The following is a 17961-nucleotide window of genomic DNA, read 5'->3' on the forward strand; positions in this document are numbered from 1 at the left end:
TCAGTAATTCACTTAATAAGTTGTATATAAGACAGTTCATTGCTTATACTACTAATCATAAACTGCAAACGTATCCGAAAAAAAAATTTAAAATGTTGGTAAAGAGTTTTGTTTGTTTAAAGAGTGACGATGAATAGAAGCAAAAAGGAGTTGATCTAAGCATAAAATGCATAGGGAACAAGTACAAAATACACAGCATGCTCAATGGTCCAAAATTATACTGCATAAATCCACATGTAAGGAAAAATGATCATTTTAAAAATGTTGTAACTCATTTATCAGATTTACATTGCATTAATAACATGCAAGAAAACGTTTCTCTATTCATGGAGAAAACTTGGAAATGAGTATCTTGTTAGATATTTGTGTGTGTTGTCATTGATATCAAACCTGTTTGTCAAACTTGTTAATGGTCTGGATGTTGGTGCTGCTGGTCCAGATGTATTATTGTAATAGTATGGATGTATTGTTGTGTTAGTTGGAAGTGATGTGTAGTGGAAGTGTATGGTTAAGCATGTTTACTCTGATGTTTACTTGCATTTGGTTGCTGGTCCAGATGCCCATCTGATTGATGTTATGCTACAGAGAGTCATTGGCAATTTGTTGTTGTGTCTTTTGGATGAATTAAAATGATGATATGAAGTAGTTCCAGAAGTCTAATGTTCTTCGTTTGGTCCGGAAGTGTTGATGTTAGCTTTGCTGACTGTTCTAGTGAGCAGTACCGTGGTATGGAATATGTATTTGCACCCGATATGTTTCAGATAGTCATGTTTGCTATTGCAAAATAGTTTTGGCAGTGTGAATTCAGTTTTCCAGTGGTTTGAGTGGTTGATTTGTGAGCGACTTTGTTGTCTATCAGCTCTGGTGTTGATTCTAGGAGTATGCGGAGCAATACACTGCTTTCCATGTCTCGATATTGTTTTGAGGATGTTGTAGATCATTTGTTATTATTCCTAAGGTATTGTGATTCTCTTGTGGAGGACCGCTTATTCTGTTTTTAGGTCCGAACTAAGATGCTTTGGGATAAGCAAATCGGTTTGTATTGGCTTATGCGTTTTGGTCCGTAGTTGCATGTAAAGTCTTTTGGTGATATTTGGAAGGTGTGTGGACTTGGTGTGAACCAACGTCTTCTTTACCTTCCAAAAGATATATTTTGGGTTGATGCTATGTACATATTACATTTTCCTTTGGCTGACCTAGTAGAGATTATTGTTGATTCGGATGATATATAATAAGTTTGTTGGGTTGTCGAAACAGTAGTGGAATGATGTGCGAAAAAGTATATGCGACAATCAGTTGATCTATGGTGCAAGTTTGAGAAAAGTATGTTGGACATTGTTGCTCCTAGGATATGTTGTTGTCATTGATGTCAACATATTCCTGCTCCGGTGATTGCAGATTGGTTTATTGGGATTATGGTTTGGTGTATGGAGTATTTATAGAATCACTATATTCTTCTGTACTGGTTTTGGTGATCCGGGAAGCTTAATTGATCATAGCATATGATCCGGTTTTGCAGTTTGTTTATCTGATCAGTGCTTTGCAGAGTTCAATATTTCCTCCGATATATTCCGGTGTAATCAGATCTTGAGCTAAGTTTTTGGGAGATTGCTTAAGATGGTCTTGTGTATCTTCGTTTCAGATGGTTCGTGATTTGGTGCTCTGCAAGTTATCTTTCTTCGTGACAGTTGTGGTTGTTTGAGTGTTCTTGAAGTTCAAATGTTGATCGATGAAGATTTGGTAAGTGGTGTGGGTGCAACTGTTACTGATGATTCTAACGTGCTTGTTGGTGTTTCCTAATTGTGTCCTATTTGTTTTGATGATCCGTATTGATCGTTGTGCAAGTTGTTGGTGATTTTGTTGATCCGGTGATGTTCTTCGTGTTACATGGTATTCCTGGTGGTGTAGCGTGTTGCGGTTGATCTTGGCGTGATTTTCGATAGTATTGCGTGTTTGGAGATTTGATTTAGGTCCATGTTATGTCATGTATATCATTATATTGGTCCGATGGTCGATCTTTGTATCGTGTGATGTAATTTTGTAATTGTGAGTTGAGGGTTTAGCCGACCTTGTTATCAAGGTTGATGAATTGTATAAATAGGTGATATTGTCATGTAATTTTGGAATCGAGGTTGTGTTTGCATTATTAGAGAGTGGTGTATGCGCGAACAAGTGATTCATCCTTCGGCATTGTGGTATAATCCTTATATCAAGAGAAAATGGATTGTGAATTGCAAGAAGGCAGTCTAAGGATTTTTCTTAGCCCTCTGTAATGTCCCCTAATAAATTCTAGTTTAAGTTCAACTAGAATATTATATTAATTATCCATTTCATTAATATAAATTAATTAATAATTAAATAAATTATTCTCAGGTTAATTATTTTATATTAGTATTTCTTCACTAATATAAACTAATTAATAAGCTAATAAACTATTGTTTATTTCGAAATGGAATAAGTTATCGGGTTGGTTTCCAAACAGTTCCTCACGGAACGGATTCCTTTCTAAATTCACTTTAAATGGAGGCACTGTTGGCAATGAAGGAGGGGGAAATATCATTAGATTTGATAACTGGAAAAGAGAGTTGATATTCATCTCTGTAGTTTCCGATAAGAAATACAGAGTATTCCTTTCATCAATAATAATTGGCCAATTGGGATTTTTTCTATTGCTATTATATTCATGGCGGGATCGTAACAGAGGAAGTAACGGCACGAACAGGTTCGGATTGATATAATCCTGTCATTCTTCAGGCACGGAGGTATCGTGCTGCTTATCTACCAATATACAAACCGTCTGGGAGGTATCGAGTTGCTTATTTGCCAATATACAAACCGTCTGGGAGGTATCGAGTTGCTTATTTGCCAATATACAAACCACAAGCCATTGCATAGACAGTTCGAAACACGAAGGATTGCGGATCTGTTCTAACATCATCGAGGGGCTAAGGCATGGCTTGTCTATTCAACGCAGTAAACTACAAACCCGATATCGCGACTTAATTCATATACTGTGAAAACCATGGAGAAATTGTCTTGCGTCTGTGATTGCTTGTTGTGAATGCTTCAGTGTTTCCGGAAAGAGCCGTTTCAGTGTATTATTTTGAGTCAACACCGAATTGCCAACTTGGCTATGAACGCTTCAGGTGCACAAATATTAAAATCTTTACCAGTTGCAAACTGCATATTCACTTCCTTTCATTTGCATAATTAGGAACATTATTTGAAATGGTCAATAATTATTCCCCTATTATATCGAACAAGTATAAATTTGTTGTGAATCAAGCAAGAGGAAGGTTGCAATTAAAACAGAACTGTGTGATGAAATTTCCAGAAATTCAAAGATTCAATATCTTTATGTTTTATTAGCAATCTTTTGCTTGATCTGTGATATTTCTTTTCCCTACAAATAAATTCGGTTAAGGAATTTTACACCCTCACTTTTCTAAATTTCTCCATTTTGATAGGCTTTTTCTGACACACCTTGCTTGGTTTCTAACAATGCTACATACTACCAACCATAGTTTGAGGACTTTGTGAGTACACTCCAGAACTCACCAAACTCGCAAGTCCTATCACTAGCCAAGTCTACTTGCCACTGACCCGCAAGGCGAGTTTGGAAGAGTTCTGGGGAGTACTTGTAATGTCCCCTTCTCGTTGATGTACTTCCAGTGGTCCATTGGCCTATTCTTGAGACCCGTAGGCTATGTGGAATGAAGAATGAGGGTCAAACATTAATGAGGCGAGAACTTACTATTTTTAGTAAGTCAGGGGTTGGTTGTTTTGGTGATACTGTCCTACTGAGCTCTCCATGCTCTGTCACTAGGTGCGAAGATCATGCTTTTTGGAGCAGTAGTTCATGACTTACTATTTTTAGTAAGCGGCAATATGGACTATTTCTATTTGTGGCAGTGGACAGGGTCTTGATCCTGCAACAATTCAATGGTCTTCCTTGCTCAGCTTCATCCTGGTTTTGTTAATAATCAGTATTGGAGTCATAAGTGATGTAATTAAATATTATTTCCTTATCCTAAGTTTTAATATTTAATTAATTTGATTATTTTTACTATTGATTAATGACTTTGGAAATTGCGCATAATGTCTCCTAAGTGCTAGGCGAATTGTTATGTCTGGAAAGGGATGCCATTTTTAAAATGGGTGATATTATTTTATTCAACAAAAGTATGTGCTAAGTCAAATCGTGGTCTTTTGCTTGCTTGGCGTGATTTTTGACTTATGGTATGGCGCCATCCTTGGGTCCACTTGGGTAAATGAAATGCAAATGGGAAAGTTGAATTTGGGCGCATTTGTGAGCATTTGCATTTGGATTTGGTGGAATTAGAAGTTATAAATAAGAGCCTTGGGCTCCCATTTTGGTTATCTTATGAAATTGCATCGTTATGCTGCCGGATTGGCTGAAAAATCTGAGCTTCGAAGTGTGGCTTCCTAGCTAAGTCTCAGTTTCGTACTTGGAAGATAGTACCTAGCTGTGTCCTTGTATTTCCAGTGCTGTTGGTGAGTGAGTTGCAAATTGTGGAGTGTTTTGTGTGGGATTGGAGTGTTTTCTGGTTGCTGGTCGCAGAGCTGCTGAAACTATATTTTGCTCATACCTCTTGGCCAGGCGATTCCATCATTCTGGGTACCGGCTCATCCATCTTTCCTGCCACTGGCGATTCATCTTGTAAGTTTTTAGCACCTTGCATTGAGTACGGAATTTTATAATGCAAATCGAAATTCTCTGGTTAGGCGTTGGGTTTAGGGAGTGCATTGGGATGTGTGCTAAATAAATGAGAGTGTTTTGATAGCTTCCTTTGGGTTTGTTTTCATTGTTGCGGGTATAGTTTTGGTTTAGAACTGATTTGGGGTGAATTGGGCGAGTAATGAAAGAGTTATGAGTGTTGTAGTGAGTTCATAGGCTGCTGGTTTTACATTTCCAGCCTGCAGATTTGATGTTTGCAAAATTTCATGCTATTTATTTTGGATGTTCAGCATTGCTCTTCTACTCTCACTCTCTCTGTTATTGTAAGGTTAAGTAGTAGTACTACTAACCATTCTGGCTTGTAAACTCTCATCCCGCTGAAAAGTGGAAGAGGTTGGCTTGCCGCCTATTTCAGTTAAATTGTAATTCAGTCCTCCCGCTGCATAAGCGGTCGAGTGATGATTGGTTGTAATGGTCCTCCCGCTGCATAAGCGGTCGAGGTGAGTTTATTTGTAATTCAGTCCTCCCACTGAAATACCGCGGTTGAGTGATTTGTGTCTGTTGTATGTTTCTCTTGGCTGGTTCACCACCAAATTTCTTGCTTTCCCGCTGGATAAGCGGAAGGGGCTGGCTTGCCACCCAGTATTGTATTCACTTCATCTTTTCAACAGATTTGAGATCTAACGATCCCCTATTCACCATATGCTCTCACCTTCCCATATTGGGCACTTGGTGATCAGAAAGTGGAAGGGTTGCAATTTTCAGCAAGCTTTGAGTTTATGTTTTCTAACCTTAACGGGTTATCTGCTAGTTGATGATTATTATTGGTCCTAAAAAACAAAAAAAAATATTTGGGATATTTCAGTACTTGTCCGAGTCTCGCCCCAAGACTCTTCAAGTCCCAGACTTGGATTCCCAAGTTCCGAGCACAAACTCTCGGGTCTATCTCAGCGTGTTAAAACAGCAAAAAGTGAGTTTTTTTTCTTCATATTTTGGCTCAAACTCATCCATTTCTTCATATTTTGGCTCAAACTTGTCCATTTTCAATAATCCAAAAAACATTTTTTCAAAGGCATAGCCCCCAAATGCCACTATCGTTGGGTTTTTCTCACATTTGACGCCTTGTAACTTATCACTACTGCCCCTCAAACCCATTAGGGTCTCCACTCCCAAACCCCCACTAGTTATTGAGTATGAATTATGAAATATGAGTGTTCAAAGATCATATGACGTGTAATGTTTGAATTATGACAAATCAAGCTTTCATGTTCACTAGATGCATTAATTTTTATTTTTATTTTGTAAAACTACAGTTTATTTTATTGTTGAGTCCCAAGTCCAAGTCCTATTTTGGGCTGCTGAGTCCACGCCAAGTCCGAGTCCTCAAACATTGCTACTAACTACACCAAGAGGCATAACCCACAGCTACACCTGGATGTGGTGGTGTTATGTAATGACAATGAGTAGTTCACAAGTAATGGTCAACCTTAACTAATAGCCCAAACACTAAGAATGGACAAGATTAAGCAATAATCTAGACAATAAATGAATTCCGTATGTAAATAAACCAAAGTTCCCAGACTCAGACTCGGCTCGGACTCGGCAAGGCCGACTCGACTCGTGACTCGGCAACGACTCGGCAATGACTCGGCAAAATTAAAAAAACCTTGAAATTAAGAGATTTTTAACAATTTAAAACTTGTTTCATGCACCCATTATTGAATAAAGCCCAATTATAATGTGTGCTAGCTTGTTATGCCATGAAAGGCATGCTGGTAGAGTATCTACTTGTTTGGGGCTTTTGTTTAGTATTTTCTTTGGCCAAATTGAAATTTTGGGAGCACCAACATGAGACATCATGAACATCTTCACTTGGAAATTGTAAGGAATGCTTGTGTATGGTAGCATTAAATAGTGTGCTTTTTGAACTTAGGTTTTACCTTGGGACTATAGTTGACCTTGGTCTTTCTTGGACCTCTTAGTTTTTAGGCTATATATATGTTGGATGGAAGGGGGAATTGTGAGGCCAGAAGGGTTTGAAATATGCTCCTCAGAGACATGTCCCTTGCCAAAAATAACCTTGTGCCCCATGGGGGGACTTTTTGGGATGTGGGGATAGGTAGGAAATATCCCCAACTCACCCCCTTTTTTCAAAATTTTAAGAAACATCCTTGTTGTGAGGTACTCACACATCGCCCCATTGCAAATGAAGACCCCCACTTTTTGCTTTCTAGGGTTAGCTCTTTTAGTTTTGTTGTTGGTCGTTTTAGTGTCTTAGCCTTTGCATTAAAGGGATTGAGTTTCTCAAAGGTCAACAAATCAGGTGGATCTCCTCAAGGTGGAGTGAAGGAGGTTTGGTCAGTTGAGTGATTAGGGGTTATTTAGATCATTCCTAGGGTTCTTGTGTACTATCTGGTCACGCTTCAAGTTGCTAAATCAAACTTTGGTTGAATGCATAGTGTCCTCCTAGGTCCCATCCCTTACATCATGGTCAGAGTGAACTCGCCTTAAAAGTCTGGAATGTCATCCTGATCTTGAAATGGCCTGAAATTTGACTAAGTCTAGAAATTTGAAGGATCCTCCAAAAACTAGATTTTGCATTATAACTCATGGAGGTCCGAAACCACTCTCAAACATCCTGACAATATATATGGAATATAACTTAAAGTATGTCACTTATACTTAAATGTTATATTCCATATATGAATCCTGACGAACATACTAACCAGTCAAACAAGTCAAAACATTGACCTGTGGTGGCCGAGTTTTGGAGCTTGGACTCGGCGAGTTTTGCCATAACTCGCCTGACTCGCGAGTCAGGCGAGTTATGGTCAAAACTCGCTGAGTCCGAGTCCCGAGTCAGCAAAACTCGCCGAGCTTGGCTCGACTCGCCAACTCGGCGAACTCGCCTGACTCGCGGCGAGTTTGGGAACTCTGAAATAAACATTCTTATTATAAAAAGATAAAATTCAATTCCAAACATAAACTAAATTGTTAAAGGAAATGTTTGTGCTGTGTCAGTAAAAAAAATTTAGATGAAAAATTAATAAGTAGTGCAAAGGAGGTAAAAGAAATACAAGAGTTCAGATATATATTTAAGATATCTGAGCTTGTTTGTCACCCAACCACATTTCTCAAGTACCACAAGAATGTTGTATAAGGCCTTAACGAAGTTATCGATGAGTCTTTAGGTAAGAAAAAGATAATAATCGATTCCAATCATCACTTCCAATAAAAAGATTCCATATGATTCCACGAAGAAATGCTTCTTCTTAGTAAAGCTTCTTCATAAAGTTGATAAAATATCATATTAAAGCAGTAACCAAGTAAAGAGTGCCTTTAAATAGATCTGTTAGAAGATTTTAACTGTGCCATAGAACAAATTATAAAAGAATGAATCCACCCAAAGAAAGGATCATATAGACTAACAGCTTTATATTAATGTTGCAAAAATTTATAATTCAGATATTTCTATTGAAAATAAATCATATTTGTTTTGGAGGATCTCCTTATAACAGATGATTCTTCAATTCACAACAGGATAGCAGGTAAAACATAACCGGCTATAATAATACATTGGGATGGAAATTAAAGTGACTAACTCTTTCATATGCAGCTTTGATGGAAGACAAGATGTAATCTTCTGTTTGTTTGGAAACAGCAGCCATTTCTGCAGTAGATGTCATCCTCATCACCTGTATTGACCAAAGAAAAATTCAAAATATAAGCTTCACATTCTATTCAAGTCTCATCAGAAACCTATATGAAGGTGTTTTTCTACTTTTTCCTGCAGACGAGCAGAGCAGTTACAGCAGTAGCAACGCTCAGAACAATTAAAAATTAAATGTGGCAAGTTGATAGTAGTTACAAAATAAGTCATCAAATTCATCGACCCAGAAATAAGCTTGCAAAAATATCCCAAAGAGGAAAAAACAATCATTCTCATATAATATAGAATTCAAAGGTATTTATCAGTTCAAAGTTGTGAAATATACAAGACTTACAAACAAATCAAGGAAAGAGAATTCCCCTTGTTAAACTTAGATCTCCTTAATGCATAGCACTTGGTTACTTTTTCATAATCTAGGGTCATTTTACCCTAATTCTTATTTACTGAAACTAATGATACTTTTTGACTCCCGTTCACAATTTTTGGGTCATTTGTGGACATGAACATAATTTCTTCCTTTTGATAGAGAAAGCAATTGCTTCTAAAGTTGTAAAACTGGAGCAATTGCTTCTAAATTATAAGCTATGAAAAATGCCCTGTCTCACATTGATTTATGAACCAACTTCAAAAAATTACTAGAACGAGTAAACCAATATTTAAAATCAAGATAGACTTCCATTTGTAAGTAATCCAGTGTCAAAAAACATCTCTATAAAGTAGAAAAAAGAAAAAATTGTCAATTTGATCAAACATTTAACTGCCACTACTCACAAAGAAAATCTATAGACAGAAAGGTACAATTTAGGAGACAGAAAACCAAACAAAGGCTATTTCAACTTTTAAATGTTACAAATATTCACAAGTTGAACAAGTACGGTATAAAAACTTTGGATATAGCTTTTTTCCCTCTCATAGATTGTGGTAGTTTAGATTACATACCATACATGTCCATGTTCCAGTTACGAGTTACGACCTATTTTTAACTCCACTATTTTTAAATATACAACTTTCCTATTAGAAAACATATTTATCTAATCATATAGAATAAAGCTCACCCCTGTCTGATCAGACTCTCCAGCTATAAGTCTCCCTGCAACCATAGCTGCCGTAACTATCCCTTCCATAATGCTTGATCCCTGGGATATTAAATTGAGGAACAAAAAATCAGATTGTAATATACATGACAAAATCCTTGGTGAAGAAGCCAGAAACCAAAATAATCTAGAATCAAGAATTAATGTCACAAATTACATATTGATATAACTACTATGCTTTGTGCATGAGAGATATGCCTTTATAACAAATAGGGAAAAGATTTAACCTTTATTGAATCTAAGAAGTTTAAAACAAAAATAATTAAATTTATGCTAAGATGCTTCATAGATTCCTTCCTCAAATATAGCTGCAGGGGCTTCAGAAACTAGAAAGGACATGACTTGACAATGACAGAAATGAGGTATTAGTGTTGGTTAAGTCTGACACATCCATTCACCACTAAAAGTGTGACATTCTTCATCCAAATGATTTGACTGTTTGGTTGGTTATATATAGCATAGGTCAAAAACTCAGACTCGACTAAACCTTGGCAACCCAAAAAAATTGACTCGGCAAAAAGCATGGCCAAAACTTGGGAAATAAAATAAACATAAATATACAAAAAAAGCTTAAATAATGCATGAGAAGCATAAAGAATGAATGTATAAAATGCATAAGTCTATTTTGATCATAGTAGAACTACTCAAAATCAGGATTGACTCAGCACACCAAAAGTATAAATGGAACTCGATTACTTGGGATTTTATCAGGAAAATTACAGGAAACTATAAAAATGCTGAAATATTCTGCAAAACAGGGGGAAATGCTTATTGTGTTAATTGAGCCAAATAATGGAGGAAATTGCTGCTTTTCCATCTAGCATAGCACAAGAAAACTTGTTACTTTTTTCTTTTTGAAACCAAAGTGGCAGTTGACAGGTAAGGTTGATGAGTGGAGCCCCCGCAACCAAGCCCAAATAAGACCTTTAAGACCATGAGACTTTCATGGCACGTCATTTTCATAATTTTATCACTTTTAACCAGCCATCAGTAAATAAATTCACACTGCTGAGATAAAAAATGTTAGAGACAAAAAATTGACCAAAAACAAGGTTTTATGCAGAGTTTTCTGCAGTGACTGAATTGTCCAGTCCGACTCATCAAGGCCAAATGACTAAGTAACTCATAGTGCACACTATACTCACAATTTTTGCAGCAAACTCATCTTGGAAGTCATGCATCAGTTACTCATCTGCTGCAGAAACAAGTGAATCTGGCGAGTACGCACTGAGATTTGAAACACTGACCTATGGTAAACACACATTGTGAAGAAATAAATAGGTTTATCCCTTCCTGATGTTTTTTAATTTTGATAAGTCCATAAATTTTTTTAAATGCACTTTCACAAAACTTTTTTGTTTCCAAAGCTCTTTAAAAAATTTATAATGATGCTTACTCCACATTTGAAATATTATACCTAGTAAAACAAAATTTGGGAAAAATATAACATAGATGAGAAAATCTAATTTTGGGACTACACTTTGTGGCCCATAATTGGCATGAATGACAAGATTATAGATAGAAGCTTCTTTTTTTTTGATTGGTATAGATCGAAGCTTCTTATATATATAATGCACGCCTAGTGGTGGAGGGGCTGCACGGTGGCTACACAGTGGTGGTGCATCAGTTGGGAGATGCAGCAGCGGCACGGAGGTGGCACAGCCACACAAACAGAGTGGCAGCAGGGCGCAAGCAGCTGCCAAGTGTAGCGCACGCGGCGAAGTGGTGGTCAAGCTTGCCAATGGCCAGAAGGAGGCGTCGGCACCGGAAAAGGGGGGCAGTGGCAACCCAACACAGCCAGACATGGCAGCAGTGGCCTGACAAAAAACTCTGCACCCGTTTGTTAAAACAAAAAAATCTTTTTTCAATGAAAATTTTGCAAAAAAATTTAAAAATTTGATGCCGCTTTGAAAACAAAATTCACCTGCCTGTGAATACCTACACCTTGCGCACGGCAGTGTATATATAGAGAGAAAGAGAGATCGAAGCATATATATATATATATATGATGATATAATCAATGCATAGAAAAAGTAGTTAATATTGTTAGGATTAGGTGTTGTACACCTTGCATAACATTGTTTTAATTTAATCATGTAATTAAATAATTATTTGCTTGTGGTGCATCCTGTTAATGTTTTAGCAACACAGAAATCTGAAACAAGATACACAGAATTTATCCTGGGAAAACCCTCCACCTAAGGATGAAAAAACCCAGCCCACCCAAAAATGAACTTTATTATATCTCTGAAAATGAATACAGCTGATGATAGTTTCAGATTACTATCAATTACAATAGGATAAAACTGACTCTCTACAAATCAATCAAAACGATGAAGTCAAATGATACATCTCATAAACAATCTATAAACCTTCATAAGACTGAAATCTCTGATCACAGAAAACAGATAATATATCTGATCTAACAGACTACATTCACCATCTTCTTGATTTTTTTTTTTAAAGACAAATGAGAGAAGCCAATAATATGTGTATCGGAAATGCCAGTGAAGAGACACACGAAAGAAGAGGGAAAGGCACGGACAGTTACATCTGCACCGAAAGCCACATAAATACCAACAGCCACGAATATACTGACAGCCACATCAACTTCACCAACAGCCACAGCAACATGAAGAGTCACCGACAGCCGCCCAAGGCGATCAAGGCAAGAAAACGGAAGCTAATGAATCGAAACAAGAAGAGATAAATATTGCATTGAGGATCTCTATCACAGCTATATCTTCAACACATCCCAGATGATGTGTTTAGCAACATTAAAAAAATTATTTGGACCCACTTGCAAAGTTGAAACAATAAGTTAGACACTTTATGTGGGTCACACGTGGGAAAGGTATTTAATGTTTATATCAAAAAGTAAATGTGGGGTCTATGGATTTTAGGAACTCATGGTTTTGAGTCACATGGTTTTACTTTATCACTTGGTTGTATTTGTATAAGCTTGTGCCTATAAAAGTAAGCATATATTTAATGGTTTAAGATTGGCTAGTTGGGGTTTTGGCTTGGCTATCACTGTATTGAGTCTTCATCTAAAGAGTGTATATGTGAAACATGGCACGGGATGTGTGGATACATGGAGGATGCGTTGGAAAGGCTTCATGTTTCAGAGACATTCAAGGAGGCTCTGTAAATGTATTATAATGTTTCATTGCTAAACAATACATTGATCATGGATGTTTTTGGAGACTAGGTTTTTCCCTCTATGAGGGTTTCCCAATGTTACCCAGGGACGCATCCCCGTCCCTTTTTGGCATGTCCCCGTTCTGGGATGTCCCAAGGATGGGGGGACGCGTCGGGGACATCCCATAGCCATCACCAAAATTTAGCAGATCACAGGAAATGCCCCAAAAACGTGAGGACGTCAGGGACTTTCAAAGGGGACGGCTAGTCGTCCCTGGGATGTCTGAGGACATCTATGACATCCCTTAATTGTCTCAGGGACAGCCAGCCATCCCCCTTTTCCCAGCACTTGTTTAAAACAGAAAAAACACTAAAATGATTAAAAATATATATTTTATTTATTTATGGAAAAAACAGCCCTTTTCAATCCATTTGAGTTCATTTTATGTTTGTCAAAAAAATATTGCAACTTGCAGAACTCAGAGGACTTCAATTTGATGCAGCGTTGAGAGATGCAGATTAAAAGGAAGTAGTGTTCTTTCTTTTTTTGTATTTTCATATTGTAATTGAAAGTGAAACTTGTAGCCTTTGGACATTTTGTTGTGACTTGTATGCTATTTTTTAATATCACTATTGACAATGAATTCCAAAAGCAATTTGAATTAAGGTTTGAGTTTTGCTAATTTGTTTGATTTTGACTCTCATGTGAACTCTCAAATTAACACAAATGTTATATGTTAAGTTTCTATAAAGTATATATGCATGCTTTATCCATGTTTTCATATGAATATTTAAAATCTGCCTATATATTTTATATTTTCCCCATTTTTTATATAGCCGTCCCCTTTGTCATCCCCAAAAAATGGCTCGGAAAATCGGGGCCTCTGAAAAGCATCCCCCATCCCAGAAACTCGGGGTAACATAAGGGTTTCGCCAAGGTATATCTTGTTTTATCTTGTGATGTCTTTGATCTTTGCATTTGGTTATCTATATACTTGTATGCATGCTTTTCTCTCATGGGTTTATGAAGGAAATGGATTGATCATTATGGTTGATTTTCTTAACAAATATTAGCTAATTATTATCTATATAGCATTAATGTGTTCCATTAAGACTCCTAATGTTGTGAATGACAAAATTATATCAGTCACTAAGTTCCAACCCTTCATCTTCGTTTGATTTTCAAAATGCTTGACAAAATCTTAGTTCTCATAGTTTCCTCCTCATAAGTGATCCTCCTTTACCAGAACTTTAGCCTCTATACAAATATTGTGAGCAGATAAGTGTGAATGATTTGCTCAAGTAAGCTCTTTGTGTGGCAATAATGGATGTCTACATGGCGTTCTTTCACTCTTTGTTGGAAAGTTCTGCTTGTTTTTCTGATGTAAGAACAAATACACAAGCAATGATGCAATAAACTTTGCATCCCCAAGTTTGAATCAAGAGGACCGTTGTAGATTTGAGCATACTATCAATTTTATCATGACAATAGAATAGATTGAATGTCGTGATCCTCCAATTTCCTGCTATATTTTTAAAATTCCCTCATTCTATGGTAGATATGCTTTAGGAAGAGCCTTTATCTCAGCTTCAACATGGTTAAAATTTTCTTTCTTATTCTCAATGCTTTCAAAGTTTAATCTAGTTTAGAAAAGCTAACTAATATTGCTTTGGGAGATATGTAATCAATGTTATATTTACTTAAACCTTAATGGCTTAGATTGCTTAACAACCAACCAATTTTTAGGCTAACTTTCATTCTAATTTTACAGATCTGTGAGTTATGTAAGTAATCATCCATGAACCAATTTGTTGTTTGTGTCCGACCATTTCAATCAAACTAGCATACTATTGAGATTAATTAGAACCATTTAAAACAGTTCCCATGTTCTAGATCCACAGAAGTACCATTTTGAAAAAATCCACTAAAGAAACAAGACAGATACTTTCTGCAATCTAGATTCATGAACATGATGAAAGGAGTACACTACATTATTGTGATCAACTTAAAATATAAACTCGAAAATAACCTTTAGAATCAGTCACTAGAAATTATAAATGTATTGCAGATCAAATTTGCTTAGCAGTGGATAACACACAATAAACAATTTAAGATTTTCGTGTTCACAGATTACAGTATTGCAGATTGAATTTGCTTAGCTAGTGGTTTCCACCATAAATTACAGTCACTGCAACAACTGCAAATAAAATTACCATCTAAATGGAATATAAGACAGGGAACAACTATAAATAGAATGAATTCATATATGACGCAGATTGTCAAGGCAGCCGTGAAGAGAATGAGATGAGTTACAGAAATAAGCACAAGTACGGCACATTACAGTGAGCAAATTCACAAATAAAGTTAATTATTCTACAAGTATGTCAGATAGCTCTTCAGATAGCAAAATAATCAAATGGGCAACTTTGTACATGCTAAATTATTTTTTAGTTTTTATGGAATAAATTGAAATTGAAGTTATTTTTCAATATTAATGTTCTCTGAAAAACAAAGTATGTAAATGGAACTGCAGTACGCTGCCAGGAATAACAACTGGCTGGAGCACCAAAAGAAGACATCTCACTAGAAGATGAAAAAGCTACAACTTATAAGATTGTTAAAAGAGTCTGTATTCATTAAATTCATAATATTCTATCTACTTATATCTAAATCAGGATTGCTGAGACTCATCCAGAAAAGTAGCCAGTGAAATATAAATTGTTTGCAACAAGATAAAAATCAAGTTTAAATGAGATTACAATTTACTAGTAGTAATTCAAAATGGATTACAATCTACTAGTAGTAATTCAAAATGGCAGGACGCTCCTCTGCTTCCAGAAAAAATGTGTACTATATCAAATATTTCAGATTTCTTCTTTGCATAGTTTTTGATGACGAATTTTCTAGACAAGAACTGTTGGAGCTCTTAGTATCAATATTTTATCTTTGAGTTGTATAGTTTTTCCTCTTTATTATCCATCATAAAAGAGAATTTAATTTTCCTGGCCATTACTTATTAGCATAACAACTTTCAATCAAAAGGATCAAAAAACATTTAAGTTGTAGTTAAGCATACCTCAGGAAAGTTTTTATGATAGTCTACAAGCCGCTTATCAGTCCATTGTTTGATTGGGATGAGAACAGACTGCACAAAAGTCAGTTCTTTATACCCATCAATATTGTCTAGTGAGCATCGTAAATTTCTCATATACAGTCTTTCCTGAGTGCTACGCTGTCCATCAAATGCTATTCTCTTCATATGCTGTGTTGCATGCTGTAGAAGGTCCGATTCACCTGTCAAAACAAACTTTGCAGCCAAAATGCAGATTTCTGAGGACATCCTGGGTGAAAAAGATCCTATAATCATGAAGTTTAAACCCAACCATGTCAAAATAAATGAACTAATTTTGCTTTTTTCTCATCTACATGAAAGCATCCATAAAAGTAAGATAGTAAAATCAGGAAAGTGCAGCTCGCACACTTTTCTGTAATCTTTATAAAGCTTCTGACAGTACCTCTTTTGCAGTAAGTAAGCAAACACTTCTAAACATAAATTCAAAAAGAAGAACCAGAGGTAGTAAACTTTAAGGTATTCGATAATTGAATTTATAGTGAAATGTATAGGAACAAAATAATTCACTGAAGTGTTCATTTAGAAAAAGGTATAATCAATATCTTTCTTCACTTAGAACTAGAAATCAGCACAAGTAGAATACTTTGTTTGACATACTTGGTTTTGTCTCTCATGGAGCTGGGAATTTCAGTAATTATAGCATTTTCCTACATTTGGCAGACTGATTATGTGTTCTTCTGGTTCACTTCGGTTGGTAGCAGAATCAATTGCCCTGTGATCTGTTGCTGAAGGTATTGGCAGTAGTGGAGCAGTACAATGGTAGCCAACACATGGACAGTTACAAAGATCTGTTAGGATCCACCACTGGTCATAGGGTCACAGCTGCTCTTCTATACATATAACCTACAATTGAGAACCAGGTCTGTATCGCTATCATATATAACTCTTCCCATACTGCTTAGATTTGTATAGAGGGTAGCTTCCTCCTTTTCTTTTCTAACAAGGTATATTCTACAGCCTGAAAGGCTAACTCCAGTGACTCCCATCAGGTTCAACTATTCTCCAGACAGCCTTAAACTTGTTATTTGTAGCTGTAGGGCTATTGATAGCAAATACAGACATAATTAATAATGATTATGAATTTAGCGCCAACTCCTGTTACTTCCTTACTTCTATGAGAGTAGTTTAATTTACTCTGTTATACCTCCTGTAGTTTTATGTCTAAGATAATTCCAACTAAGCTTTACTTTCTTCCTAGGGCTTCCACTTTTTCTGATAAAGCTATGTTTTGCTACTTTCATAATACAGACATAATTAATAATGATTATGAATTTAGGGCCAACTCCTGTTACTTCCTTACTCCTATGAGAGTAGTTTAATTTACTCTGTTATACCTCCTGTAGTTTTATGTCTAAGATAATTCCAACTAAGCTTTACTTTCTTCCTAGGGCTTCCACTTTTTCTGATAAAGCTATGTTTTGCTGCTTTCGTGGCAATGTTTTGCTGCTTTCATGGCAATGTTTTGCTGCTTTTATGGCAAAGGTGCATCACACACTTTATTTAGTCGGTTGTACTTTTCAGTCTCATTGACATATTTAGAATTTGAAGTTGATACAATGCTTCTTAGTTTTTTGTGTCTTTCTTACTTTTGTTTTTATAAGTTACATTTCTGAACATAGCAGCAGAAATTTGAAATATCAAAATATTCACATCAGTCGAATCTCACAAGGCAATCTAAATTTCACATGACAAGGAATGTTCCATCTGGTTCTATATCAATTTTTACCTAGCAGCAAACATCTAATGTTCCATCTCATTACAATAATGTCATTGCCACATGTTTGCAGTCTGTGAAAAGACATTGAGCTTACAGACATGAAATCTGAGATATGTAAATTTAAAACTCCAGAAAAAATTGCCCTAAAAATGTCACAGCACAAACCCAGTGACTTCACAAATAAGATCCTTCTTCATGGCATATTCCTTATTATTGAAGTCCCTCCTCCAACAATGAAAGAAGCATTCCTCATTATTGTCTTTTTATAACTTTAACATATAAACAGAATAGAGATATCCTAATGTACCTGTCGAAAAAGTACCCAAGTATAACACGTGTCATGAATGGTTTGAGTGATGCCCAGGATTCGCCACGATGATTTCAGAAGCTCAAGAATTTCTTCTAGTTCCTGGAAAACGGTGGAAACAGCAATGTATATATAAAAAATTGCAACATGAATGATGAACTATTTTAGGCATCAGGGCAACAATCACTAGGAGACATGG

The 17961-nt window shown here is 36.1% G+C and overlaps 1 protein-coding gene across 3 annotated transcripts in view; it reads right to left on the reverse strand.

The window, feature by feature from the left end:
- LOC131044816 (protein unc-13 homolog) overlaps positions 1-17961 on the reverse strand; it is a 193899-nt gene that overhangs the window by 98472 nt on the left and 77466 nt on the right. For all 3 annotated transcript variants that reach the window (XM_057978251.2, XM_057978253.2, XM_057978252.2), the window contains 4 exons: positions 17763-17864; positions 15682-15912; positions 9425-9505; positions 8302-8394 (listed from right to left, as the gene is read on the reverse strand). In XM_057978251.2, the coding sequence (XP_057834234.2) occupies positions 8302-8394; positions 9425-9505; positions 15682-15912; positions 17763-17864 (507 nt within the window). The remainder of the gene's footprint in view (positions 1-8301; positions 8395-9424; positions 9506-15681; positions 15913-17762; positions 17865-17961) is intronic.

Source organism: Cryptomeria japonica, chromosome 8, assembly GCF_030272615.1.
Source record: "Cryptomeria japonica chromosome 8, Sugi_1.0, whole genome shotgun sequence".
NCBI lineage: Eukaryota > Viridiplantae > Streptophyta > Pinopsida > Cupressales > Cupressaceae > Cryptomeria > Cryptomeria japonica.